Source organism: Protomyctophum bolini (assembly GCF_963924005.1).
Source record: "Protomyctophum bolini genome assembly, chromosome: 11".
NCBI lineage: Eukaryota > Metazoa > Chordata > Actinopteri > Myctophiformes > Myctophidae > Protomyctophum > Protomyctophum bolini.
In genome coordinates this window covers 14506863-14533554 of record NC_137872.1, presented here as the reverse complement: position 1 = coordinate 14533554, position 26692 = coordinate 14506863, and the positions used below count along the sequence as shown (strand labels likewise).

General features: G+C 42.9%; 2 protein-coding genes across 2 annotated transcripts; one reads left to right on the top strand and one right to left on the bottom strand.

Annotated features, from left to right (window-relative positions):
- Nucleotides 1–1235: 1235 nt before the first annotated feature.
- On the bottom strand, nucleotides 1236–14824 carry LOC308323876 (uncharacterized protein). The gene is made up of 12 exons (XM_080775732.1): nucleotides 14549–14824; nucleotides 11672–11783; nucleotides 10309–10402; nucleotides 9613–9667; nucleotides 9027–9167; nucleotides 8179–8339; nucleotides 6997–7095; nucleotides 6395–6540; nucleotides 5694–5865; nucleotides 4723–4835; nucleotides 4310–4394; nucleotides 1236–2235 (listed from the first exon to the last, which is right to left on the bottom strand). Exons 1-12 carry the CDS (start codon nucleotides 14664–14666, stop codon nucleotides 2176–2178), a joined length of 1356 nt encoding a protein of 451 aa, XP_080631858.1. The 5' UTR covers nucleotides 14667–14824; the 3' UTR covers nucleotides 1236–2175.
- Nucleotides 14825–16107: 1283 nt separating this feature from the next.
- rabep2 (rabaptin, RAB GTPase binding effector protein 2) lies at nucleotides 16108–25834 on the top strand. The gene is made up of 11 exons (XM_080775764.1): nucleotides 16108–16287; nucleotides 17850–18011; nucleotides 18437–18519; nucleotides 19410–19778; nucleotides 20638–20733; nucleotides 21060–21158; nucleotides 21570–21680; nucleotides 21881–21959; nucleotides 22756–22910; nucleotides 23549–23665; nucleotides 24155–25834. The coding sequence occupies exons 1-11, from the start codon at nucleotides 16239–16241 to the stop codon at nucleotides 24257–24259; spliced, it is 1425 nt and encodes a 474-aa protein (XP_080631890.1). The 5' UTR covers nucleotides 16108–16238; the 3' UTR covers nucleotides 24260–25834.
- The last annotated feature ends 858 nt before the right edge of the window (nucleotides 25835–26692 follow it).

Below are 26692 nucleotides of genomic sequence, written 5' to 3'. Positions count from 1 at the left end.
ATTGATCCAAGCTGGAACACAATCGGTAAGAGACTCTTTGAGTCACTCTGCCTGTCAATTTATTGGTTTAGTTTAGGATTGCGACAAACAAAACAATCTCCACAAATTCAAGGCTTCATGGGGTGTGTAATTGATAGAAATAAGCCATTTTGGGGTGACCTACTCTAAGTTGTCAGATGGTCACAACTAAGTGCACACGTTAGAGATGTTTAGAATAAAGTTTCCAATTACTTACTGGTTCTGATAAGCCTTTCCTCCCAATAAATAGACTATTTATTATTACAACCATGATGCTGTATGCTCCATTTAATAGAGCATACAGCATCATGGTTGTAATAATCTGCCAGCCAGATGAAGCTTGTTTCCATGTGTGTTATGACTTTAAGGTTAACCACTTAAGCCCCATGTTATACCTGAAATAAAGAAATAGCTAAAATAGTCAACATAAAAGCTCAGTGTGTCACAATAAATTGAGCTAGGAGGGATTCCCAAAATAGGGATGTCAGGTTGCAAGTTTGTCCATTTTATGTTTTGGGAGGTACACTCCAAATTCTAATCACCTCAAGTGGATGCTTGTTCAACACAATCTTCCACATCATTATATCCTGTAAGTTTGTGATATTAAGCATATGAATTCCTCAGTTATGGCCCGAGATATGTTTCGCAAGGTCCCAGTGACCGTGACCAACTACCAACGCTTTTAAAAACTAAGCAAAGAAAAAAAAAAGACCCTAACCCAAAGCCAAACTGTAATGGCTATCTTATCAGTTCAACCAAATGGACATTTGTGCCAAATGTCATGAAGTGGTGAAATTCCCCCACAGGCATTCCTGAGATATCACGTTCACAAGAATGAGACAGCTGGACGGGCTGACGGACAACCGCTAACATAGCTGGGTACAGTCTGTCATTGGCATAATAAATGTGTTACATGTCTCTTGAATATCATTGCTGTCGAGCAGAATCTCCATATTATAACCTTTCGCAAATGAACGCCCTACTTGATCATATAGCGACACACAAGCATCAATAGCAGATCTGCAAGCTTGAAGCACAGCACAAAGCAGCATGTTTTGAGCTCGTTGTGGATCTGCTGCTTTGGAATTTGAACCCTGAAAAGCGAGTTTGACATGAGGTTTGTCTGCATTGGAAGGTCTAAATTATAAAGTCAACATGATAATCAAAATAAATGAATCCAAACACCCACCATGATTACAATGTGTTACTCAAGAGAAGTCATTTGGAGTCTTAAAGTATTGAACACTCCGTTTATGTTGTTAGTTACAATGCAACATAGTAACAATGTAGGAAAGAATTACAAAAGGTTTGATCATAGTCATAAAGAGAGAAAAGGACTTTGTTAATGGCAGGTCTATAACGTTACACATCACAGCATGCCAGCTGGCACAGAGATGCACAATGGCATGAAGGTATGTGGAATTGTGTGAAATTGTAACAGAAATGTAACTTCTATACAATTCAATACAAAGTACAGTATAAAATGCTGGTTTAAGTCTTTAAAAAAAGAAAGTTTGCACGGCCAGTCAAGTAAACCAGTGCTACATTATAGCCACTGAAAGAAAATAAAATTATCAAGTGACAATATAAATAGTTTGCATTGCTTTAAATAAGTGCTTTAAGTGGTATAAGCCCAAATTTCTACATATGGCATACGAGAATGGTTATAAATGCGCTCTGTAAAAAATAAACCTACAGCTCTTGTGTCACGAAAACAAATAATTCATTAAGGGCTAGTTAGATTAATTTGTGATTTATGGAAAAGGGAAAATGTTCATTAAAGTATCTACATGATGGATTAGATGAGAGAACAGCTCACAGTATCAGTGATGATTACGCTGAGGTTTACAGCCATACGTTTACAACTACACATGATGTTACAGTATATAGCACAGAGTCTTAACATCAGGTCCGGGAACCATCAGCAGGTCCAAAAGGGTCCTTGGTGGTCTGTAACTCTTGAGTGTACAAAAATGGACGTTTGAGGGTCAATCTTGCTCCATTTGTACACTCAGAGTAGAGAATTTTACAGTCTACATTGGAAAGATAAATGCTTCCATATGTATGCTCAGAGCCATAATGTTCCATTTGGACCAGACATAGAGAAACAGTGATATGATGGTGCTGTGGTGCATTTGGTCCGCCGGTACAGTCTCTCTACAGGCCCATGTCGTGGTCACCAACACTCTGGCGGAGGTAGTCTTCATACAGCTTTTTCTGCAGAGATGGAGACATACGTTAACCCATTGAGACCTGACGCCCATTCTACAAATGTCTTGTAAATCCTAACAGTTTTACCACCAACATTTTGAGTGACTCTGGCAGCCACTCCAACCGTGGCACTGCCCATTCCAACCTCCGCAGGCTGAGACGTGTCACCTCACCACCAGGTGTCACTGCACCTCTTATGTGCCCGTTAAACATTAGATCTCTCACAAACACTTTCATTTGCAGAGATCTTATTATGTCATCAAATACAGATATATATTCATGATTACAGAGTCATGGCTGGGTCCAGGTGATTCTCCAACTCTCAAAGAGACCTGCCCACCTGAGTTTTCATACTTTAACCACCCTAGATTGGGCCATGCCGGTGGTCTAGCAATAGTGTACACTGTACAGAAACATTAAATGCTCCCCTGTAGACTTTGCAGCTATTCCACTTTCGAATTATTTTGTTTTATTATTAATGGCAAGACCCCCATTTCATGTGCCTTAATTTACAGGCCACCAAAACGTGTGGCCGGGTTCCTAGAGGAATCTTCTGAGTTTTTATCAATTATTATGGCCCAGCATGACAGTGTTATCCTGACGGGGGACTAAAATACCCACGTCTGCTGCCCTCCACCTTCATAACTGATATTAATCTTTATGAATCCTTTAACCTGACACAGCACGTAAATGTTCCCACCCACAAATTGGGACACACCCTTGACCTTGTGCTCACCCATGGCGTCTCCCTGGTTAATTTGAATATTTTCCTCCCTCAGACCACAAAGCTGTATTTTTCCACACCATGCTGCCTCCTCCTGCTCCTCTGCCACGTACTGTATATCCTCCCGATCCCGGACATTAATCTCCAATTCCAGTCATCTCTTTCGTCAAGCTTTTCCAGCTACCACAGCCAACACCACCATGCACCCACCACTGTCAGTTGATGTTTTTAACAGCACCTGCTCACATATTCGACTCGATTGCACCTTTTAAAATAAAATATGCCAAGCAAAAAGCCATGCTCTGGCAAAATGATCAGACCAGAGACATCAAAAGAAAATGCAGATAGGCCGAACGAAATTGGAAGAAAAATAGACTCACCTCATCCCATGACCATCTCAGGGAATTGATGGCCAGTTATCATTCTGCAGTAAATGATGCCAGAAACAGATATTTTTCTGCTATTTGTCTTCTTTTCCTTTCGTTTCTAGTTTTAAAATTGCTTTTGACTGTGACTCGTTATGTTGTCGTTTTTAAACCTTGTACAGCACTTTGGAACCTTGTTTTGAAATGCGCTATATAAATAAAGTTCATTATCATTAAAATGTATTTGGCCGTGGAACGAAACCTAACCTGAAAGAACATATTTCTTTCACGTAACGTTGCTTCGGTCTATGGTCTGCACTCTGTAGCTAGCTACCCAAATGGACCGCCAAGTTGAATCAATGATGGATCATTTATGAAGATTGACCATCCCATTTGGAGCCACTAGAGGCGAAATAGTACACAAATCCTACGAGTCCTATATTTACTGGTGCTAGATCCCGTGAGTGCGTTGCTGCCATGCTGGGACAGAGAAAGGTAGAAAATAAAGTAGATTTTCTTCCCCCATTTTAGTATGAAAGTCTTGGAAACGAAGTCTGCACCTGATCGGTGCATAGTCAGGCATCAATGTACAGGATAAGAATGAAATGACCCGCACACCGTCTGCACGTGCACAATAGGAAAAACATTTATGGCTTGTGGCAATCGGGTCCAGTGACCATGGAGCTAAAGAGAATGGTTCAGAAGCTGTGTTCCCATTCACTCTACCATTGGAATTAATAGACTCCAACCTGCTTCCAGCCTCCTATAACGTAAAAGGCTAATACAGGAAGTAAACCGGATACAGCATGTATTTCTTTTTAATCGTCTTGGGTTTAAATAACACTAAGCAAAAAAAGGTTTGCAACTTGCAATACACAAATGCCACTTTTCACCATCATCATGGTTTGCTCTGATTCTCAACTTTTTTAGCCTAACTCTGTAAGTGTTTGTTAGTAAATGTATAAAATATCAAAATGTTATGTAAACACACCTTTTTGGTCTTGACCACATCCTGCACATACTCCAGTTTCTGTTGCAGCTGTCTTTTCTGTTTGCCTGACAGAGTGGGTTGAGTCCTGCACAAAGTGGGAGAAAAGGCTTTAATTGATTGAATACTTTTTTAATTAACAGTTTGCAAGGACAGGCACAGGGATATACAGTACAATACACGGTCTGCTACGACGAAAGCTAGGACGAAACCAGAAAGGCTTGTTTCCATTGGTAGCTCAAAATCTCCAAGAATACATAGATTAAAGCAAAATAAATAAGTTTGTATGATCATGCCCTAATGCGTAGTTTGTGAAGCAGTGTGAAAGGAGCCACCGCCACACTAGTGCTGTTTCCGAAACAATTAACATATGTAAAATGATGATGCTTTAGTAACATTGTTCCTGCTGTTCCTACCTGAAGGACCAGCGTGCCAGGAGGAGCAGGAGGAAGGAGAGGAGAACCATCCCACCACATCCGTACAGCTGCTGCTCCACAGACAGGGAGTCGAACACACGCACCACTGGAGCCTGCACAGAGGAACATGATCCATTACATCCACTACTGAACACACACACACACACACACACACACACAGCCGCTACTGCACACACACACACACACACACACAAACATCCACTACTGCGCACACACACATCCGCTACTGCACATACATACACACACACCCCCACTACTGGACATACACACAGCCGCTACTGCAAACACATACACACAGCCGCTACTGCGCACGCACACACACACACACACACATCCGCTACTGCACACACACACACACACACACACACACCTAAATGGTCATATACACTACAAACACTAGCTGATCTACAAGCTCATAAGATGGTCTATTTTCATTATTAGGGGGAAAAAATCATAATGAGGCGGTATAAGATAATGGTGACATTGATTGTAAAATAATGGTGTCCAATAATGTTATACGATAGAAACAATGAAATCGTTAATCAACCATTATTTGAGCGACAATGGGCTCTATGCACACACGCCATTTTGGAAAGACCTTGGGCCGCTTCCTGGTGTTACTGCTGATACTAATGAAACTCTGTTCCATTCTGGTCAAACAGAGCCAGGGTGCTGCTATTGTGCGTGTTGGCTCAATGGAAACACACCAGTGGATCCTTGAGAGGGTTCCAAATGGCCCCGTACAGGTGTGCAACTCTCAGTTATGAGGGTCCTTGAAATTAAAAAGTTTGAGAACCACTGCACACTAAATGGAACAGAGCCTTAATTAGCAACACCGGTAACAAGGCCCGGAAGTAGGAAGAGTTATTATGTGTGCATATAGGCTATAGCCCATTCATCGTTGAATAAACATACATAAATGGTCGACACAGCCGTATCGCCGAACTCACCAGGTAGAGTGAGAGAGCGTCCGTGCCGTGGTCTCCCAGCGCCATCTCCAGCAGTTCTCGGGACAGGTTCCCAAGGACCAGCAGGAGCATGAGGCACAGCGGCACACTGAAACCCAGCAGGCCCAAGAAGCAGCCCTTGCAGCGCGACCTCCGGTTCTCAACACTGGTCTGCCTGGCGGGGGGAGGGAGGGGACATGGTCATGGTTTAAGGGCATGGCCTGAGGGAGGTTGTTAGAAGCAGTGGCATTACTGTCCTGTTGCAAACTTTGGAAGCTAACCATAGCCAATCAGGTTGAAATATCTGACAGATCTGTCTTGATCACATAACTATAGAGATAATGTGTACCGTTTTGTGTGAGGTTTGGACAAAACCTGTAGGGGTAATATGAAACAAATTAGTTATTAAGTTTAGCAAAGATTGGCCTGCTGGAAGTGCTATAACATGCGGAAAGAATTGGGGCAGATGTTCTCTCTTAGCCTCCAGGGAGTGTGTGTGCAAGGAAATTGTTTATAATAAGAATTGCAATCTTTAACCGTTTGTGCCACACTGTAAGCTTGTACATCTATCTTTGAACATTCTTTTTTTTTAATCTTGAAAGTGTGAGAACCACTGCTTTAGAAGGCATTTGTAGAATCAGCCTCAGGTCTTTTTAATGGGTACCGTTAAATTAATGGATGTTTTCTCCAACAGCCCTAGTTACCTGTCCTCGTAGAGGGTGTTTGCGATGGCGTCGTTAATGAGCTCACAGTCCTTCTCCAGGGAGTTGAGTGTGTTCTGGACAGTCTGGTTGATGGTCTTCTCCACAGTGCGACACACCTCCTCTATCTGGTTCACACAGCGACTGGGCTGTGGGCAGCAACAAACATTTAATTGAGACACTTTCAGCTAAGATTAACCATTTATTGCAATGATATGGCATTTAGTTTGGCGGTGTGACTCTGCTCATGTGATATTTCAGATTACCTGTGCAACATACACAAGGGGGGGCAGGGGAGAGAGAGAGAGAGAGAGAGAGAGAGAGAGTGAGTCTTCATTTACTTTTAAGTATAGTAAGTTTGTATACTATGGTTTATATCATCTCTGTTGGGTGGAAACCTCACATGTCCAAACCTCCAGAATTCAAATTCGAAAATAGCAAACATAGGAGTGGATCTTCTATTTTTTTGTGACACACAAAGTTAGAATATGGAGACAAGAGGTGTATAGGCTCTATTGAGTGTTTGGGTCAGCCCAGTGGCCCATCTACCTACCTTGTTGGGGTTAGGGAGGTAGATAGTGGGCATGTCAAAGCCATCTACCTACCTTGCTGGGGTTAGGGATGTAGATAGTGGGCATGTCAAAGCCACACTTGTTGAGTCCCGGCCGCTTACACAGCTCTTGAACAATCTGCATCATCACTCTCTGAGAGAGCCAGTCACAAAACAGGGAAAAAAGGAAAAAAAGGAGAAAGAAAAAATATGTTAAAGGCCCAATCCATAGGATCACCAATTGGTCAGTGATTAGTGAAGCAGAAATAAATGATTGGTGAAAGATACATAATAGACTATAATATCCCCATACGGTTGCAAATACCTGGTGAAGAAACTAATGAGGAAAAGGCGTAATAGTGTAATGTGTCTTAGTGGTTATGGGCTAGGCCACATACAGTAAAACCCTGTGTTCATTTGGTTCCAGTTGTACGTTCTCTTCTCACAGCGTAAAATTCAAGCGGCAATCTAATCTGCCAACAGGCGGAGCGCGAAGCTCCGTCCCCTCCGCTATTCATGTCAGTGGAAGTTGCTCAGTGGCGTTTTGAAGCACCCGGAAGGACCGTCTACTTCCGCCTTTTTTCACCGATTCAGCATTTGGGCACCACATTTTGGTGCCCAAATGCGGAAGTGCAACCGAGCGCTCAATGTTACTGGAACTACTATTACTACTAATAAGAATCATCATATTAGAACTGGGACCCCCCCCCCCCCTCCCGCCCCCCAATTATTTGCGTCAATTATTTGACAGTTTTTATAGTATAGTTTATTGATTATTTTTGATACAATAATGGTATTTTTTCTCCTTTTGGAGGAATTAAACATTTATTAAAAGTCATCTTGAGAACCACTGCTCTACCACACAGAGAAATATCATTCTTTCATTAAAATAAAACCAGGATTTAACTATGTCACAGGTCAAGCCAGTGAGGGGGGGTATTAATTATTAGTGAGTCTCTTTTCCAGTCAATAGGATACTTCTAAATGATTCATCAAAGCAAGGGAGTGGCCACCAGCCAGAATGCAGTTAACATTTTGATCTAGGGCTACAAGAAGCGATTATGTACTTTAGAAATTGTTTAATCGAATAATTGAATATAGCCCATTTACAAGATCACAACACACCTTTTACCTTTGATTTGATAAAAGTATCGATTATTTTTCACAATCAATTCAATTGATTTGTTTGATTAACTATTGCACCCATGGCGCTGTGTGTGTGTGTGTGTGTGTGTACCTGTCTGTCAGACTCTCCTCCGGCCTCGTCGGCCTTGCTGAGGTAGAAGCGGAGGCGGTCGCCGTGCTTCTCGTTGAGGGCCTCCACTATGTTGAGCGTGCGCTTGCACAGCGCCTGGCCCATGGGGTCGAAGAACACCAGGATCAGCTCACACAGCTCACCTAAAGAGTGAGAAGAGACGGGGTCACCACTCACCAATATGTCCGTACACGGACAAATCTGTTGATTTTCTGTTTTACACACCATTATAATGTTCCTATTTTGATCATACAGTAAAACCCAATTACTGAATGCCAAGTCTACAGGTTTTCTTCAGAATATGTATAACACGATTATGAGTCCACTAGTACTAGTGGTTCTCAAATGTTTATTTGCAAAGACCCCCTTAACTCTGACAGCGTTTTTTGAACACTCCTTTAGCGATTAATAAAATGGCAAGACTTACCCATTGGAATGCATAGATAATTTGCATGTGAACGCATTTTATGAACAGCATGAGTACTTTTAACTGGGAAATCAGGTCAAATTCACATCCTTCACACACCCCCGTTTGCAAACAAAAAGCCTGACAACTACAAAATCAAAAGCCATTGCCATGTTATATTTTACTTTACTTGAGTATTTAAGATTTCCACTACATTTCAGATACTTTCACGCCATTATATTTATTTCAAAAGTTTAGTTACTTTGTAGATTTTGATCATCATCTGTATTGATGCCGACGATACTTTTGTACTTTTTGCCTTCTACTTGTAACACACCATCTACATTGCGGTATTGATACTTTTACTCAAGTAAAACATGCGAGTGCTTCTTCCATCACAGATTCTATTAGCCCACAGACCCACCTAGCCACATGACGGCCTTGTCCACATCAAAGGGATACTTCATGTCACCGTCCACCAGACCTGGCGTGTCCACGAACGTCACCAGGCTGAAGCGCTTCTGCCGTGATGTGCAGATCTCCGTGCTCAGGTACTCCGACACGCCTATGTGGCATAAAGCAACAAGAAAATCTCTGAATGACTGAAAATGTAAATGTGTTTGGGCTTTTGTCATTCACCGCTGTTCTACTGTACATAGTCAGCCAACCAGTCGGTTGCAGAAGTCGCAGGTTGAGGCTTTAATCTTTGCTTTGACATTTTTGAGACAGTTCATGTTTTATGTAAGATGCTTCTAAACATGTATTCTATTGCTAGTACAAAATGACAGATCTGAAGAAGAGCTTTTTAGGCACAAGGTTATTGATTGCATTTGTAGTCATTAGAACAGTAATGCTCCAATTACACCACAGCAGATAAAAAAGTCCTTGCATTTGTGTCGTGCTTGTGATCGTAACAATTTTGTCACAGCAAGGGAAGAGATTAAAAGAATGCCACTACTGTAAACACAATGTGGGAATTACAGTGACTGGAGTGCAGAAGACTCTCTCACCTTTGAATTCTTGCATAGGCTTGAAGTGTGGATATAGATGAAGGGTGGCATTTCCCTAAAAGACAAACACAGCCAGGTAAAGCCAAGCCTCATACAGTACGCAATGCAAGGGCAACGCCTGATTTATACCTCGTTGTTTGCAGGTGTAGCGCACCGGAAACACCTGATGTACAAGCTGTGAGCTACATCATGTAGCACGTTGAGATGTGAACTTCCCGATACCGATACTCATAACTTGCGTATCAGTCAATACAGAGTACCGTTTAAAAAAGCTCTAGGACAGTGGTTCTCAAAGTGGGGTCCAGGGACTCTCAGGGTTCCTTGAGGCGGTTAGAAATGGACCACACAGGTCTGTAACTCTGACAGTTATGGGGGTCCTTGAAATGTAAAAGTTTGAGAACCACTGATCTAGTAATAAATACAAATTTAAAAAAATATATATATAAAACAGTAGTAGTGCAACATCAACTGAAGCATTCAAAATACTAAATAATTGATTACATATCATGTAATAAATTATGTGGAATGGGACAGACTGGCATACTCACCAATACCAGTATTTTAGGCAGTATTGGCAGCTTTTCATAACAAGTGAGAATGTTAACAAGAGACGCTTTAGGGATCCATACAACAATAAAATAACTGAAAAACTATGAAATGTTAGTAAAAGTGTAATATCAGTAATGCTGTACTCACTGTGAGAGATTCTCTCTTTCGGCCACTAGTAACAAAGCTGAAACCTTGGGTCTCTATAGCAACGCCAGTGCGTTGGATGTGCTCTTCGACATACCTGGCAAAAGAATAACACACAAGACACCTTAACCCATGGGTTCTCAACTTGGGGGTCGGTTGTTTTTTGGGCATTTTCTATATCAGTTTAACTTTGTGATGCAACAATGAATTGGTTTGAAATATGTAAACAAACAGCACCGTTTTAACATGACATCCATATTTTTTGCATGTCATTACTGTATGCAGTAACTGAGTATGCGTATTCAAAGATTGTAAAAATAGCAGAGTAGATCTGCCTCAATGTGTCAGAACGCGACACATTCTGAGCTTGTATGTTATTTCTTCCCTGGGCCGTTCTGGTGTCGCTGAAAAGAAGTTGAAAAAAGGTAGGCTGCATTTCCAGTTGAGCTAGCTACAGTTTGGCTTCGCTGCGTTATTGTTTTAGAGGTGTGTTTGCACTTCTTTTTAATTGCCTTGTCAAATGTCAATGTGTAGCATATTGATTTTACTTTGCATGATGCGACTGAGTGAAGCCAAGTGACCAATAGGTCTGGCCATTGGACGTGTGCTGTTGTTGGTTGTCAGTCAAAGCAACAACTTTGCATTGTCTTCCTAGAGTAAGTGAGGAAAAATGCATTTCATATATATAGCCTACACATGCATGCAAATGGTCAAGATCAGGACGACCACAGCAGGAGGTAAGTAGAACAGAGTGCATAGACAATTTATAGTATTCTGGTAATTGTGTGCGCTACAGCGCTTGCTGCCATGAACACAGCCCTCCATTGACAGTAGTCGTTAAGTCATCTTATCTGTAAAGCAATCACTGAGAATCATCACTAGCAAGTTAATACAAATCGGCTGTCGATTTGAATTCAATTTCAAAAGCTAAAAAAGTAGCAGATCTACAGGCTCAAATGTATCGCTTTGTGGAGCGTTTCGAACTTGCAGATCTGCTACTTTTGTAGCCGCAATTTGCAACTCTAGACATCCTCTGCAGGTGATTCTTTTTATAAGTGTTGCAGTTTGGAAGCACTCGTTTTTGTTAACGGGTCGCGCTGCTGCCTCCTGCATTATGTGCAAATTCGAAACAGGTGGTACGCAGGACCGTTCAGTGACATACGACGAGTGCTTCCAAACTCAAGCTAAAAGAATCACCAGCACAGAATTTCTTGACAGAAAGTAGCTCATAACATGTCTATGGTGGATTTTTTATGAAAAACAAGCTCGGCAGATTGAAAGAGGATAATTCAAGCTTGGACTACAGCTGCAATGTTGGTGAGTTTAACGTTGTTTAAGACAAGCAGATAATGGTTGTTGATATTACCAGTTGATGAAGGAGCTCTTGCCAGCCGAATGGTTGCCCATCAACATGACCGTGATCTTTTTCCTGGGTGGCAGCAACTTCACACCTACAGACTGGGCAACTGTGATCAGCCCTGGAAGAACACGAACACTCAACACTGTCACTTTTTTGGTTATTTATTTAACGAGGGTAGTAGCTGAGCAGCACTACGTGTTCATTAACTTCATTTACAGCAACGCCCTGCACACATACTGATACAGACATTAAATTAAAACCTGGGAGCTGACAGCTGAGCTGACCAGTACAACCACACTCTTATACGTATTGTTGGCCACTGAGCAGCTTCACTGGAGCAGTGTTGCCAACTCTCCAGTGACGGAAGTAGCTAGTGGCTCCTCGAAAAGTAGCTAAAAGTCGCCAGGGGTGGGATATGCGCGCGCGTAGCGCGCGCCGCCCCTAGCGACTTTTTTGCGTCCCTAGCGACTTTTAGGCGCCCCTAGCAACGAAAATATGTAGCCAGCCCAGAAAAAACATTTGTAATTTATGTGCACTTAGTTTGTATCATCTCTTCATTTGATAACACATCGTTTAAACTCATTGTAATATAAAAAAAACATACCTCAATTCAACTAATGTTTAGAACGCTATTTTGTTCCGATCCATACAGGAATTAGAAGGTTAATACTTTATGCATCCGAGTGTGTATTTTATTTTTACTAGCAGACTAAACTGAGCTGCCAGTGCTTCCTCCTTTCTTGCTCTGTCGAGCTCGAGGGGCGCGTTCGGAAATACCGCACCGGAGCGCACTCGCCTAGGCAGAGCAAGAAAGGAGGAAGCACTGGTAGACAGTCTGTGCAGTGTGCACATAACCGAGCCGAGGAAGCCACTGAGCCTGCTGTGACCTGTGAGCCAGACCAGACGCGCCGACCACTTTTAGTTTTGCCAATTTAGCGGATTTGAGGCTGAGAAAAAAAAAAAATATTTTATCTCTGGCGCATATCTGGCGCCTGTCAACACGATTTGTCCCCAATTCACCAGGGGAAAAAAGCTAGATTTCTCGCCAGAAGCTTTTTACTAATTCAGTCGCTAGGGGGGTCTGGAAAGAAGCTAAATATGACGACAAATCCGCTAAGTTGGCAACACTGCACTGGAGCAGTTGGGGCCTGGGTTCAGTGCCTTGCTCCCAGCACGGATGAGCACGGAAAGTTGCAGCACGATAACTGTCATTTCTCGACCGTTTCGGACGCGGGAAGGCTCGTCGGAACCGGGCCAGCCCCCTGGCCATGTTCCTGGGGTGTTTTGCCTCAAATGTCAAAACCCTAAACACATATATTGTTGCACAACAAAACAGTGAAAACAGACAGTCTTGTATAAACCTCACAAGTCACAATGAGTCGCATTTCATCATGGTGCTTTCTTAGATCTACTATTTGGGTTAATAAAATACAATAATAAATTAAACCTTTTAAAAGTTTTAGGGAAAATGTGCATGCTGAAATAGGCATGCCAGTGTGAATGTGCACTTAGTTATGGTAATATCCTTTAAGAAAGTTGTGGCAGTAGGGCCAGTAGCAGTAAAGATAGTGTATGTGTCTTTACAAGGTGTGCCAACTGTGCTGATTATCCAAGTCTCTGAGTGGACCTGGAGTGGACTCAGAAGCTCTAGGCTTAAATTCAGACTTAATTTGGGCTTCTGTTTTCCAGCATTTATGCTCTGGTCCATAGCTCCAATGCCATTGCCAAGGCATTATAGCTGTATAGACCAGAGCTACATGTATCTTTAGATATAAAAGAGGTCATTCAAGACAAGTGCAGTTGGGTGAATGTACAGCTAGAAGAGCCCAACATGTGAAGTGAAGTCAGCCAAACATGACAACATCACCCCCCGGAGCATCACTCAATGCCAGCCAGCTAAACCAGTTTAGTTCAAGCCGGTGGCCCGGGCTTGCCTTTATTCTGCCCTGTCTGGATCAAAAGTGACAGTGTCTTACAACCCAAACGGTTGTACTGTAAACCTTGCTTTGACTGTACCGTTATCTGAATAACTAAATCCCCCCCAACTTTATCATACAACACAAAACAGGATGGATTAGCATTGCTAATAGCTAGCAGCCAGTGTTGCGGCTGTTGCCAGGTCTTGCGAGAGAAATATACCAGGTTTTTTAATACAAGCCCAAAATAAGTAACCCATTGGGTTCATAAATTCGCTCCCTGGCACAAAACATGTTCAGATGGGGGGGGGGGGGGGAGTGGACCGTCGACGTGGAAGGATTAAGGAGTGGACAAAATAAACATAAATGTGCATTTGGGTGTCCTCGACATGAAAATGTTTGAGAACCACTGGTTTAAAGAATTTAAAAAAAAAAGGAAACTAGCCCAAATAAAATAAGCAACTACACTTTAGAAACAAGCACCAAAAAACAAACCACAAGCGAAAAACCAGCGCAACTTGGTCGCTTATAATAAGCAGACGTGGCAACCCTAGTAGCATAACGTTTGGCTAATCCAAACATTCTTGAGCGATTAGCCTTGACTCTAGTCCGCATCAACACGTCAGAGCTTCATAGAGAGAAGTGCCACACATACACCGACAGCCCTGTGTGTCATCAGAATCAGATAACGGACAGTTCAACGGCAACATTTAAGTCATTGCCAAACGAAACGCCTTTAGCTCGAGAGACCCAGAAGAGAAATGTGATGTTTCCCCCCCGGGAACCCAAACTTGTGAAAATATCTCACAACAAGCTCACAACGCGTCGCATCGCGACACGACTTGAGCTTGTAGATCGGCTATTATCACTAGTTAATAACAGTACATTAGATAATGTGATGTACAGTATACACTTTTTACAGTCTATGGTATACACACGCGCACACACAATAGTGGCAGAGACTCACCGCTGTCTGCATCGGTGTACAGCTGGTGACAGTCCCGTAAAATGCGCTCGTCGCAGGACACGCTGGCACTCACCGCCTCGGCGTTCGCAGCGCTTCGGCTCTTAATTTTTCCGGACATCGTTGGTGATGTTTTATATCAAAGTCTGTCAGGTTAAATTGTTACGGGTTCACTTAGCTATCATTAAAAAAAGATGATGGCGACGAAGAGAAGGGAGATGTGGGACCTGAGAGCGACGACGGGCTGTGCCGTGCGTAGTTTGAATCAACCCGGTCCGTTTAGTGGCAACGTCATCAACGGGCCACGTCGTCTACTTTAACGGTATTTGCGCAAAGGCCGCTGGGTAATGTAGTGTAGTTTATATTTTTTATTATTGTTTTCTAGTTTTTTGTTCGATTGACAAAGTGGTTTCACAGAATGCAGAATGAAGCACAAGTAATGTCAATACAATTTTGCACATCGAACTGCACTTTCTCTCTCTCTCACTCTCTCTCTCTACCTTTTAAAATAGCGCCTCACTACAATATTGCCAAAGTCATTTGGGGTCCGATTTCTAGGCTATTTATATACTTTGGACTTTATTGCTTTATTGCTATGATATTATGAATAATCAGCTAGGCCTATTCATTGAATAGCATTATTAAGCCAGTGTATTACCATGTGACTGACTGAGTTATACTTTAAACCAAATGGCTGGCTGTTCTGTTCTTGTATGTAAAGCAGTGGTTCTCAAAGTGAGGTCCTGGGACCCCAGCCCCAGGGGAACTTGGGGTTGGGGAGGCTCCAGGAGGTCCCCAGCGAAATTAGTTAATACGTAGCATCACATTTTGATAAAAGTATAGGATATAGATTTTCAAATACAAATTTTCTCTTGGAGGCCCCTGGCACAAAACCTTTTCAGATGGGGTATCTGACTGTGGCCATATATCAGACACATATATCATTTTTGAGTGGTGCAACCACTCCAAGGAACAGCTTTGTCCCTATATGTTATGTGATGACTATGGGACCATAATATGGTCCCATAGTCATAATATTATTATGTTACTACCGGTATGTTACTATGTTTAGAGTACCAATAGGAGGTGCTGTTGCACCACTCACTTCAAGGGACTAGTATATGATTGATTGATTGATTGATTGATTGATTGATTGATTGATTGATTGATTGATTGATTGATTGATTGATTTGAAGTAGGCCTATTTATTAACAGTTTGCAGAATTACAGTACATTTCAAGCACAACTCAATACAAAAGACTGTTAACTGTGAGTGGACGACACCATAAAAGCATTACACTTTATATAGGGCCCACCGTTTATATATCATATCAGTAAAGTGAAGTCAAAGTGCCATTATATGAATTAACCTGATTTGAACGCAGATCCTGAACCAACACAGAGATCCAAGCGCGTGTAGAACACCAGACCAGTAGGCTACAGTTGGAGCTTGGAGGGTTCTATGGGTGGAAGGCGGAGGCGGGGATGAGGAGCGGCATAGTGAATAGGAAGGACGTTCACGTAATTTCCGTAGGGCTCAGACCGGGGGGAAAGTTGTTTCCTGAAGTTGACAAGGACTCCTCAGGAGGAGCTGATCATTTTAACACCAAACCCCCTCCCCGATACGACCACTAGCTGTTCAAAAGACACCTTTCTGTAGTTTGTTAGACGCACTCGATGAATTATATTTCCAATGGAGTTGTCTGAAGAAGGGACAACAACCTCTAAGAATGAAGATACAGGTAATAACACTTGCACTGTTGCTGTTCTCGATTCCTTAACTGTAAATAATAGTGTTGGATAAAAGCTTGTACTGGTGACTTGACTCGTTACATTCATATTGTCTTCTTCTTGTCATTGAATTGCAGACCCTGTTTGCGTCGTTATCGTTAACATTCCTCATTCAAACTATTGTTAGCGAATAGCGATAATATAAAAGCTACATTGCCTGCTAGTCGTAACAAGTGTTGTTACTTTACTCTGAGAGGCATGTCTGAGTAGCCTACTCTGTGTCGAGTCACCATAAACCCTGAAGGACAGTCAGTCAGTCAGTCACATACTATAGCACTTTGTTTCTTTTTCCCATGGGATCATGGGTAAAGGCCTAATCAGTGATACAATACAGACCTACTGTAAATACAGTACATATGACATATCCACCACAAATAACAGTGGACACCTTTTTACAGTGGTGGAACTTAAGAACTACTCACATGTTTTTATTACTTGCGTAAAGGTACCAATACCACCATGTAGTAATTACAAGTATAAGTCTGGTACAAAACATTTAACAAGTTTCCAAATTAATACAATTATTTGAAAATAGTTATGCACTGTAGATCGGCTATTTTCAAATGACCAAAGTATATAGGACTGAATTATGTTTTGTAATAATAATCAAAATCTGCAAAGTAATTAGTAATTTATTAACATTTTCAAATAGCCTAATTGTAGTGGAGTAAAAGTACTATATTATTTGCCTCTGACATGTAGTGGAGTAGAAGTAAAAGAAAATTAGTAAGTACATTTACTTAGTTACTTTCTACCCCTGCCTTTTTATTTGGCAGGGGCTTAACCCATTTTGGACTGAGGCCTTCTAAATCCAAGTTTTCTGAAAAACTTCAAATACAGTATGTATATGGCAGCATCACATTTTTGAATACTGTACATACTGTACAGAACCCCAAAAGGGGTTCCCATCCAGAAGAGTAGGGTACAAAAAAGGGTTCCCGCCTATAATGGTTAAGCTCAAGTCATGATGTATTCCATCCATCCATTGATCTTCAACCGCTTATCCGTAGTCGGGTCGTGGGGGCAACAGCTCCACCAGAGAGCTCCAAACTTCCCTCTCCAGAGCAACATTAGTAACTTCCTTTTGGGGATCCCGAGGTGCTCCAAGCCGTCCAAGGCCAGTGTGGAGATGTATAATCCCTCCAACTGCGCCATGGTCTGCCCGGGGGTCTCCTTCCAGTGGGACGTGCATCTTAGACCTAGGGAGATGCTCGAGTGGTATCCTAACCAGATGCCCGAACTACCTACCACTTCATGACCATAGGTGAGAGTAGGAACGAAGATTGCTCGGTAGACAGAGAGCTTTGCCTTCTGGCTCAGCTCTCTTTTCGTCACAATAGTGTGGTACAGCAACTGCAATACCGCCCCTGCCTCTCCGATTCTCCGGCACATCAATGACTTGGTGTAACTGCTATGTGCTGGGTTATGTCACGTGCACGACCCATTACTATTACTACAAGCAACGTGATAATAACCTGTCGAAATCACTGTGGTTTTGTTTTTCATTTTCCAGCCTCGTTGGAGAGCCTGCAGGCCCAGCTGGCCGATTACCGAGCACAGGTGGAACACTGGCAGGGTGTGGCGACGATCTGCGAGCTCAGCAAACAGGAGGAGCTAGCAGAACTACAGAAGAAATGTGATCTAGAGATAGAGTCAATTCAGGAGGCTCTTAGAGGTGTGTGTGTGTGTGTGTGTGTGTGTGTGTGTGTGTGTGTGTGTGTGTGTGTGTGTGTGTGTGTGTGTGTGTGTAGTGTGAGCGTGCGTGCATGCGTGCGTGCGTAATCCAGGTGTATTAAGGTCTTTAAAAGGAATGACCTTGTGACCCATTTTTGTGACCTGTTCCTAATTCAAGAATCAGCACGCGCGCACACACACACACACACACACACACATCTGAGTGGAACTGTCACATTTTGCTTGAAACACGTTGATTCGTGCCACATTTGAGCTTGCAGATCGGCTACTTTTTAGTAGCGGTATAAAATATAGAGATTAATGTCCAACAGCAACGATATTGACATTTCAGAATGCTGTCTGTGTGATGCATTGTCTTTGCCAGGGAGGCGGACCCATAATTCCTAATTATATTTATGTTCTCAGAGACGGCAGAACAGTACGAGGCCCAGATATGTGCTCTGCATTCTGAGTCTGCTGGTTGGAGGAGAGGCAGTGGACAGGCCCAGGTGAGCTGCAGCACTGCTTCCCAAACAGTGGGTCGGCCGACCCGTTTTATTTTATTTTATGGGTCACGAGTAAATATCCATAACCGTTTCTTACGCTTTGTTTTCTAATTGTTATTATTTCAAAATGTTTTGAAAAACTTAACACGAAGTGACCTTGTAGATCTGCTATTTTTTAATAAAAGTTCATAACTTGTCATGATGCAACACAATCATTTTTGGTATTGCAGGCCTAACGTAGTTTGTCAACGATCATTAAAGGGGTACTTCCTTTTTTTGGGTGTTTCACCCAGGTGTGCATGGTTGGTTATATGCCTATCCCTAACCCCAACCTACCTTAACCTCATTACAACTGCCTAAACCTAAACTCAACCCTAATCTTAACCTCACTAAAACTATGCCCAACTCTAACCGTAACTTCACAGAAACTTTGCCTAACCCTAAACCTCAAAACCATGCCCACCTGGGCAAAACATCAGGGAAAGAGAGTGTCCTGGTATGAAAGGTCAGCCAGTGCCAAGCTGTTCTCTTTCCTGTGTTTCTGTTCTCTCTCCTTCATCCTGACTCCATAGTTCACTCACCTGCTGCCGTTTCCTGCCTGCTCCACACTCCCTATCCGCTTCCCCTTTGTTTGAGGCGGAACACTTTAGCTCACAGCGGCTAATAGCTGTGGAAGCAGTTACAACACACTTCACCTCATGGCACGTTGTGAGCTTGTAGATCTGCTATTTTCACCATTTTCTTTTTTAATCACTCCTTTCACACCGTTTCACAAATTGCACATTTAGTCATCATGCTATTGATTTGAAGTCGTATCGCCCCACACATACTTTTACCTTTTCCCTCTTTGAAATAAAAGCCTGTGTGTGTGTGTGTGTGTGTGTGTGTTTCAGTCCGGTGGAAGGAAATGCAGGAAGGAAGCGGCGGGAGCTGCCACCGCCAGTGTCTGCGAAGAAGAAGCTCCAGGATCGCCAGCCGCCGCCAGCCCGCCTTCAGATCTGGAGGCGAGGCCTCCCGGCCACCTGGCTGAGTCCGAGGCGGGGGCGGGGCTGACGGAGGGCTACTTCTCCCAGCACTGTGACACGGCCTCGCTCTCCTCGTTCTCCTGCCTCGACACGCCCTCCCTGTCCCGCAGGCCGGCGCCCCAGGAGGACACGGCGTCCCTGGTGTCCACGGGGACCCTGGTGCCCGAGGCCATCTACCTGCCGCCCGCCGGACACCGCCTGGTCACCCACGGCGACTGGGACGCGCTCAATGCTCAGGTAGCGGGAACGATGCTGCCACCGCGCCATGCCACAGTCGGTCGTCGGCACTGCCGGGTCAAACATTCTGCTGCCAGAGCAAACCGCGTCGACCAGTTTTTACCTATAGGCACTAAATGGGGAAAGCTTTACCAACTCTTTGTTGCTGTCCTCCTGCCCTTAGTGATTCATGGCAGGCGCCAGAGAGCAGCCAATTCAAAAGTAGCAGATCGGCAAGCTCTAAACGTTTCCTTATTTATTTTCTTATAAAGCCTGGAAAATAACTATTGCACAAACGTGTCTTAAAGGAGAATTCCATGCTAGAAGGCTTTCTTACCTTTTATTTGTAGTTGTTACGTCCCCACCAAAGAGGTCCAGGTGTTATTTTGTGCAAAAGCGCATTATTGGCTATTTCCCCTAATATAAGCCCTCGATGAATTGAATTGCATTTAATTGAATGGGGCATTGGGGTGTTGTGCTAATTTCCATCGCTCAAAAATCAATTTTTTGTATATATCCTCTCTTCATAATGTAAATAGTATCCCAAGCGGCACACTTTAAAACTTATTTAGATGGAAATAAGCGAATTAGTACAAAAACCCATCCCCCATTGAGGGCTTATATTAGGGGAAATAGCCAATAATGCACTTTTACACAAAATAACACCTGGACCTCTTTGGTGGGGACAACTACAAATAAAGGTAAGAAAGCCTTCAGGCATGGAATTCTCCTTTAACCGGACGTACAGGAAGTAAAGCCGAACAGGTCGAGCCTACTGGAGCGACAAATGTTGTAAAAGTGTGTGTGTGTGTGTGTGTGTGTGTGTGTGTGTGTGTGTGTGTGTGTGTGTGTGTGTGTGTGCGTGTGTGCGTGTGCGCAGGTGTCTGAGCTGCAGGGTGAGGTCAGTCGATTGGAGGCTGAGAGAGAAGAGCTGGAGAAAGAGCTGGACACACAGACCAACCACACACACAAACAGGTGGGATCATGTACCAGCTCTTACGCCTGTGTGTGAGGTGTTGATATAACACTACATTTTTCTAATATAACAGATCTACAAGCGTGTGTGTGTGTGTGTGTGTGTGTGTGTGTTACCTGAAGGGTGTGTGGGTATTTGTCCGGGATTTGCTGATTGCACTCCACTCTGTACAGCACCTTGTAAATATTTGTGTCCTTGTATTGTACCTCTTATGTGGACATAAATAAATGATTCAAGTGTGTGTGTGTGTGTGTGTGTGTGTGTGTGTGTGTGTGTGTGTGTGTGTGTGTGTGTGTGACTGTGTGACTGTGTGTGACTGTGTGTAGGTGGCATTGCTCCAGACTCAAGTTCAGTCTTCAGAGGCACTTCTACAGGAGGTGCAAAAGTCTTTCAGCCAATCACAGAATGCCGTCCAGAGCCGGCTGGTGAGTGGCATGCTGTCATTGGCTAGTTTGTGTGCATTTCAGATTAGTCTGTTTACACTTTCCGAGTTACAGACCTTTTTGGTGGGGGGGGGGGGGGGGGGTCCGCAGATGATATGCTTAATGTGCAACGTTGTTTTCTCACTCAACAGTAAATTAACATACAGGGTAGGTGCACAAGTGACAATTTAAGGACCTTTTTTAATACCTCTAAAATGGCAACTTTAACTCTAACAAATGATCAAATATTGGCCAAATTGTCAAATATTACAGAAGAAAGAGGCAAATATTGTGAAAATAGAAGATCACTAGGCCACGGATCAAAACTAAACTTAACTCCTCAACTCCCTACAATTCCAAGTGCTTGTCAGGGTGGAGGGTCCCCAGTTCATGAAAAAATGCATGTATGTGCAGGCAGAACTGTCTCTGTCTCAGAGGAAGGTGTGCAGTGAGCTGTCCAAGCTGAAAGGAGAGGAGGTGGAGGATGAGGTCATGGACGGCACCACGTTCCCAACCACACTACAGGTACTGTATATAATCTGAACCATGTTCCCAACCACACTACAGGTATATAGTACCACAGTACAGTGTAGTATACAGCACCACATTCACAAAAATAGCACAGGAACAAGCTCGCAGCATGGCCCTGCACATCCGCTATTTTTCAAAAGCCAAAATGACGCAAATGCTTCTGTGGTTTTAAATGGGTTGACTGTGACCTACAGGGGGCGCACTGTGAGGAGCGTCTTCGCATTGAGATCGTCAACCTGAAGGATAAGCTGGACTGCCGCGCAGAGGAGAACGGTCCGTGCAGCTCTCTTTTTACCCTGTGCTTAGATACTGTCATATTTCAAATATACTGTTTTACCCTGTGCTTAGGAAATACTGTCATTTCAAATATTCTGTTTTACCCTGTTCTTAAGAAATAGTCGTACATCTGCTATTTTTGAATAGCCAACAAAATAAAATAGAAAATGACACGATGCTTTCTCTGATTTTAATGGATTGATCTCCCTCCCTCCCTTTCTCTGGCTCTTGATCTGCCAACAAACAGAAGTCTTAGAAGGTGAGTACATGAATCACACCAGAGCACTAGATTTGTTCATCCTTTTAACTGTTCAGACTGGTTTTCATGAGCTCTGTGAAATCAAAATAATGAAAGCTGCACTATGTAACTTTCCTCCTTTATCCCGGATTTGAACCTGGTTTCCTGCGCTGACATTTTTAACCGTTGAGCCGATAGAGGCTGCCTGCTTGCTCAGGGCACACATTTAATCTTGACCATCAAGTCAAAATTCATGTCAGATCCTGTGTCTAACCTATGACAATCTAGTAGTCTATGTCTCAATAGAAGAGCAGGGAGACAAAATACAACCACCCTAATTGTATGAGTTATATTGTATTAACATACAGATTGGACAAAATTACATTTTATTCATAAAGTAGGGTTTGTGGAAAAAAAAAATTCTGCCCGACAACAGCGATATATAGCTAACTAAAATGACAGAGGCGTTCCCAGCTTGAAAGGTATAACAACATATCGTATACATGTATGTGTAACAGGTCTAAATGGTTTAATCCCATTTGTGTGTGTACACAGTGCAGCTGTCCAGTCTGAAGACGGAGACAGAGCGCGTCCAGAGCCACAGGGACAAGCTGGAGGCAGAGCTGCTGTCCTGTCGCACTGAGCTGCAGGCCCTGCGGGTGGCGCTGTCGCACCTGCAGAGTGAAAACAAGGCCCTCAGCAACGATAAGGTGGTGACAGTGGTTCCCAAACTTTGTAGCATGTGATCCAAAAGTTCACAATGTGTCGCTTCGCGCCACGTTGATCATTCAAAATAAACAATAATTGTTGCATAAGTGAGATATAACTCGTGACATGATGAATTACTTGATATCGGACTTGTGCAAACGGCATATAGACTTTTCTTTTGTGGCTTTCGCTTTTTTTTCTTTTTTTAAAATTGAGGGACAGACAGTAGGCTGACAGGAAATGGGGGGTGATGTGCAGTAAAGGCAGTGGGGATCGGGAGTCTCGCGGCACACTGCCAGACTGGATTACCAGCCACGGTGCCTGAACCACGGCCAGGGCCAAACTGCATAGACTTGCATATTCGCTGATTCCGCTTTTCGTAACTCATTTGCATATCGTCTCTGTCGGGTGGAAACCTCAAATATCCTAAACTGTTACTTTTCAGGATTCTAATTCTGCTTCGTTTGATGCTTTTGCGTGATGCTGTAGTGTGATCAAGTAGGGCATGAATAAAAAAAAAAAAAGAGAAAATAATAATATGGAATTAAGAGGTTTCTGCCCAACTGCAACAATATAGTGTGGCGTTCCCAGTCAATGTGGACTGAACGTGACTGGAAGACTGTGTTTTTTATGGTGCCAGGTGGGCCTGCAGCGGCAGTGTCTGGAGCTGCGGAGCCAGGGCATCAGCCTGCGGTCCCAGGTGGAAACCAGCCACACCGTGCAGAGGGACTTTGTCCAGCTCTCACAGTCACTACAGGTACAGTAGCTACTGCAGAGCAGAATTTTAAAGGACCCCTACTTTGATGCATCCATTACATTACTACATGACCATAAAGTGACAATTTAAGATCTTTTAAGGCCTTTATAATACCTAAAATGAAAAAAAGATCATTACTGCATCAAAAGTAATCAATAAACTATAGTATAAAAACTCGACAAATCATCAAATAAAATAAGAAAGATGCAACAAATGTGAAAACGCATCACATATTGTAATGCCTCAACTTCTACAATTCCATGTGCTTGTCCCCATTCCCCAGTTCAAACATGATTAGGGCCTTAAATGGTTAAGCCAAAATAGGTCTCATATGGGGTTGTGGTATAAAAACGTTTCAGAACCTCTGGAGTTGTATATGGTTTTTAGGTGGTTAAAAATGATTTTTCTCCTCTCTTCCTTGTTCTCTGCATGCCTTCCGTCCTTCCCTTGTCCACCTGCCTCCTTCCCTTCTCCTTCTGTGCCTTTCAGGTGAAATTGGAACAGATCCGCCAGGCCGAGAGTCTCCATCACGTCAAGCAGATCCTGGGGGAGGGGCCTAGTGAAGAGAGCTCTCCGCCCAACGACGCCACATGAGCCAATCGGAACTCCACCGTCGCGAACACCAAAGCAACACGACCAGACGGAAGAATGACCAATAGGAGGGCCAGTCTGACATCCCCGCGGCAACAGGACATAACGGGCAGTCTGGTAGAACAGTGGTTTTCAAAGTGGTGGCCCGGGGACCCCCCCAGGGGTCCCACAGAAAAATTATTACCAAATGGACGCTCTGTAACTCTGAGAGCATACAAGTGAAAACCAAACGGGTCCATTTGTACACTCTCATATTGCATTATCCTAATGTACAATATACCAAACTGGAGGTCCTTTTGAGAACCACTGTAGCAGAATGACTGCCGGGGTTATCAATGACGTCAGTCCTACCAGCGTTACTATTGTGACTTGGGAATAGTTCTACTTGTTGGTAAACAGGGTTATATCGTTGCCGTCGGGCAGAAACCTCTTATCTCCATATTCCAACGTTTGTGTTCTTTCGTAAATGAATATACTTGATCACACTACAGCGTCACTCAAAATGAGAAGATCCACTCACGTCACGTTTTGACTTGAGCCTGTAGATCTTCTACTTTTGAATTTGAACCCTGAAATGTAACAGTTTTGGACATAATGAGTTTTCCACCCGACAGAGACGATATAGTGCTGTTTGATATTATGACCAAACGGTTGCTTTAGGACCAAATCGATCTTAACGTGAGAGACTGTTGTGTAACTTGAATAATGTCTGTGACACTGTATAGAGATGCTGAGATAGCCTCGCATTCACTCCCCTTTTGTCTTACATCAAATAATATGCATTTACACAGGTCTATTTTTTTGTATACCAATAACATGTACTGTAATATGAGAGACATCACACCAGCAAAACACTCAGTGCCTAATAAGCTACTACACATTTTCCGCCTGTGCAATATAATATGTTGCGTGGGTTTTGTGACCAAATATGAAGGAGTTTCTAAGAGATCACTGTTGACCCGCACTCTGTAACGACTCGAGGCCACCTGCGATCGTTGGATACTTTTTCGGACACCATATGTTAGAAAAGATAAGTTCTGAACCATCATGTGAGATGGAGACCGACTATATTCATTGAGTCACAGAGAGGTCTGACGAATTAATGGAAAAACCTGAATGAGACTGAAAGAACAGTGCGTCGACAACTACATAGAGAAGGATGTTGTGGTAGGATTGTACATTGGGACCAAACTTGGATTATAGATAGTAATATTAATCAGTCTGGTTAAAATTCATAATCTACATATGTGTATATAATGTAATTTTATTTCAGCTCAAGCATTAAAGGTTTTCCTGTTTTTAACCACAACTGAGGTGTTTTAGCCTTTAAAGCATCAAGCAACTGTCGATTGGGAAAGAAGTGACTTAAAAAAATGAAGGAATGTGAATACTGGTATGAATTGAAAAACCACTTTGTTGGTTGTTTTCTTCATGTGTTGTGTACACCAGTGATACTCAACCTCAGGCCCGCGGGCCACATCAGGCCCGCGGGACCATTATGACTGGCCCACCAATGAAAATCTAAAAAAAATAAGAAAAATAAATCTGGAAAATGAAATAAAAATAAATAAATCTGAATGAAGTTATCTTTAATTACATTATTATAAGTAATACTATTAGAGTTGTACTATTACTCGAACGAAAATAAAAGCTTGGGGGGGGGGGGGGAGATGCAATGCAAATGAAAGACATATACAGTACTGTGTATCCCTATTCCCTGACATAATTTTATAGCTAAACGGACAGAATTCTATTTTATTTGAATGATGAAACCCAGCTGCCATTAATAGTTGGAAATGGAAATGGAAATTGCGGAAATGGTGGAAATGGAAATTGCGGAAAATGCGGAAATGGAAATTGCGGAAATGGAAATTGAGGAAATGGAAATTGCGGAAATTGTAATTGCGGAAATTGCGGAAATGGTGGAAATGGAAATTGCGGAAAATGCGGAAATGGTAATTGCGGAAATGGTGGAAATGGAAATTGTGGAAATTGCGGAAATTGCGGAAATTGCTCTTCACTTATAGCTATCTATTAGGCAGACAGCTACTCATAGACAGGCAGACAGACAGCTACTCATGGACAATTAGGCAGGCAGGCAGACAGCTACTCATAGACAGGCAGACAGACAGCTACTCATGGACAATTAGGCAGGCAGGCAGAAAAAAACTAAATGTTTTTTGTTACGGTTAACAGGAGTACAATATATAGCTTTTTGACACCCATTTTAAACAAAGAAAATCACTTGCCCTACCTTTAAGTTAAACAAAAATCACACACGTGTGAACTGAGTGGTGCAATTCCCCCCCCCCCCCCCCCCCTCTCTCTCATTACACAGCACTACCCCTCCCTCTGTTTCTGCCGCCCCCTACTGGTATAAATCAGTAACATACTCAGGCTCATGTGCACAGGTACACACACACACACAGGTAGGTA

What these genes read in the sequence shown, in the direction of transcription:
- LOC308323876 (XM_080775732.1), bottom strand. Translation starts at nt 14,666, where the DNA reads ATGTCCGGAAAAATTAAGAGCCGAAGCGCTGCGAACGCCGAGGCGGTG. An exon ending in CAAGGCCGTCATGTGGCTAG is followed by an intron (nt 8,340 to 9,026) that starts GTGGGTCTGTGG and finishes CTCACTCTTTAG; the next exon opens with GTGAGCTGTGTGAGCTGATC. An exon ending in AACACCCTCTACGAGGACAG is followed by an intron (nt 5,866 to 6,394) that starts GTAACTAGGGCT and finishes TCCCCCCGCCAG; the next exon opens with GCAGACCAGTGTTGAGAACC.
- rabep2 (XM_080775764.1), top strand. Translation starts at nt 16,239, where the DNA reads ATGGAGTTGTCTGAAGAAGGGACAACAACCTCTAAGAATGAAGATACA. An exon ending in CTCTAAGAATGAAGATACAG is followed by an intron (nt 16,288 to 17,849) that starts GTAATAACACTT and finishes TTCATTTTCCAG; the next exon opens with CCTCGTTGGAGAGCCTGCAG. An exon ending in ATGCCGTCCAGAGCCGGCTG is followed by an intron (nt 21,159 to 21,569) that starts GTGAGTGGCATG and finishes ATGTATGTGCAG; the next exon opens with GCAGAACTGTCTCTGTCTCA.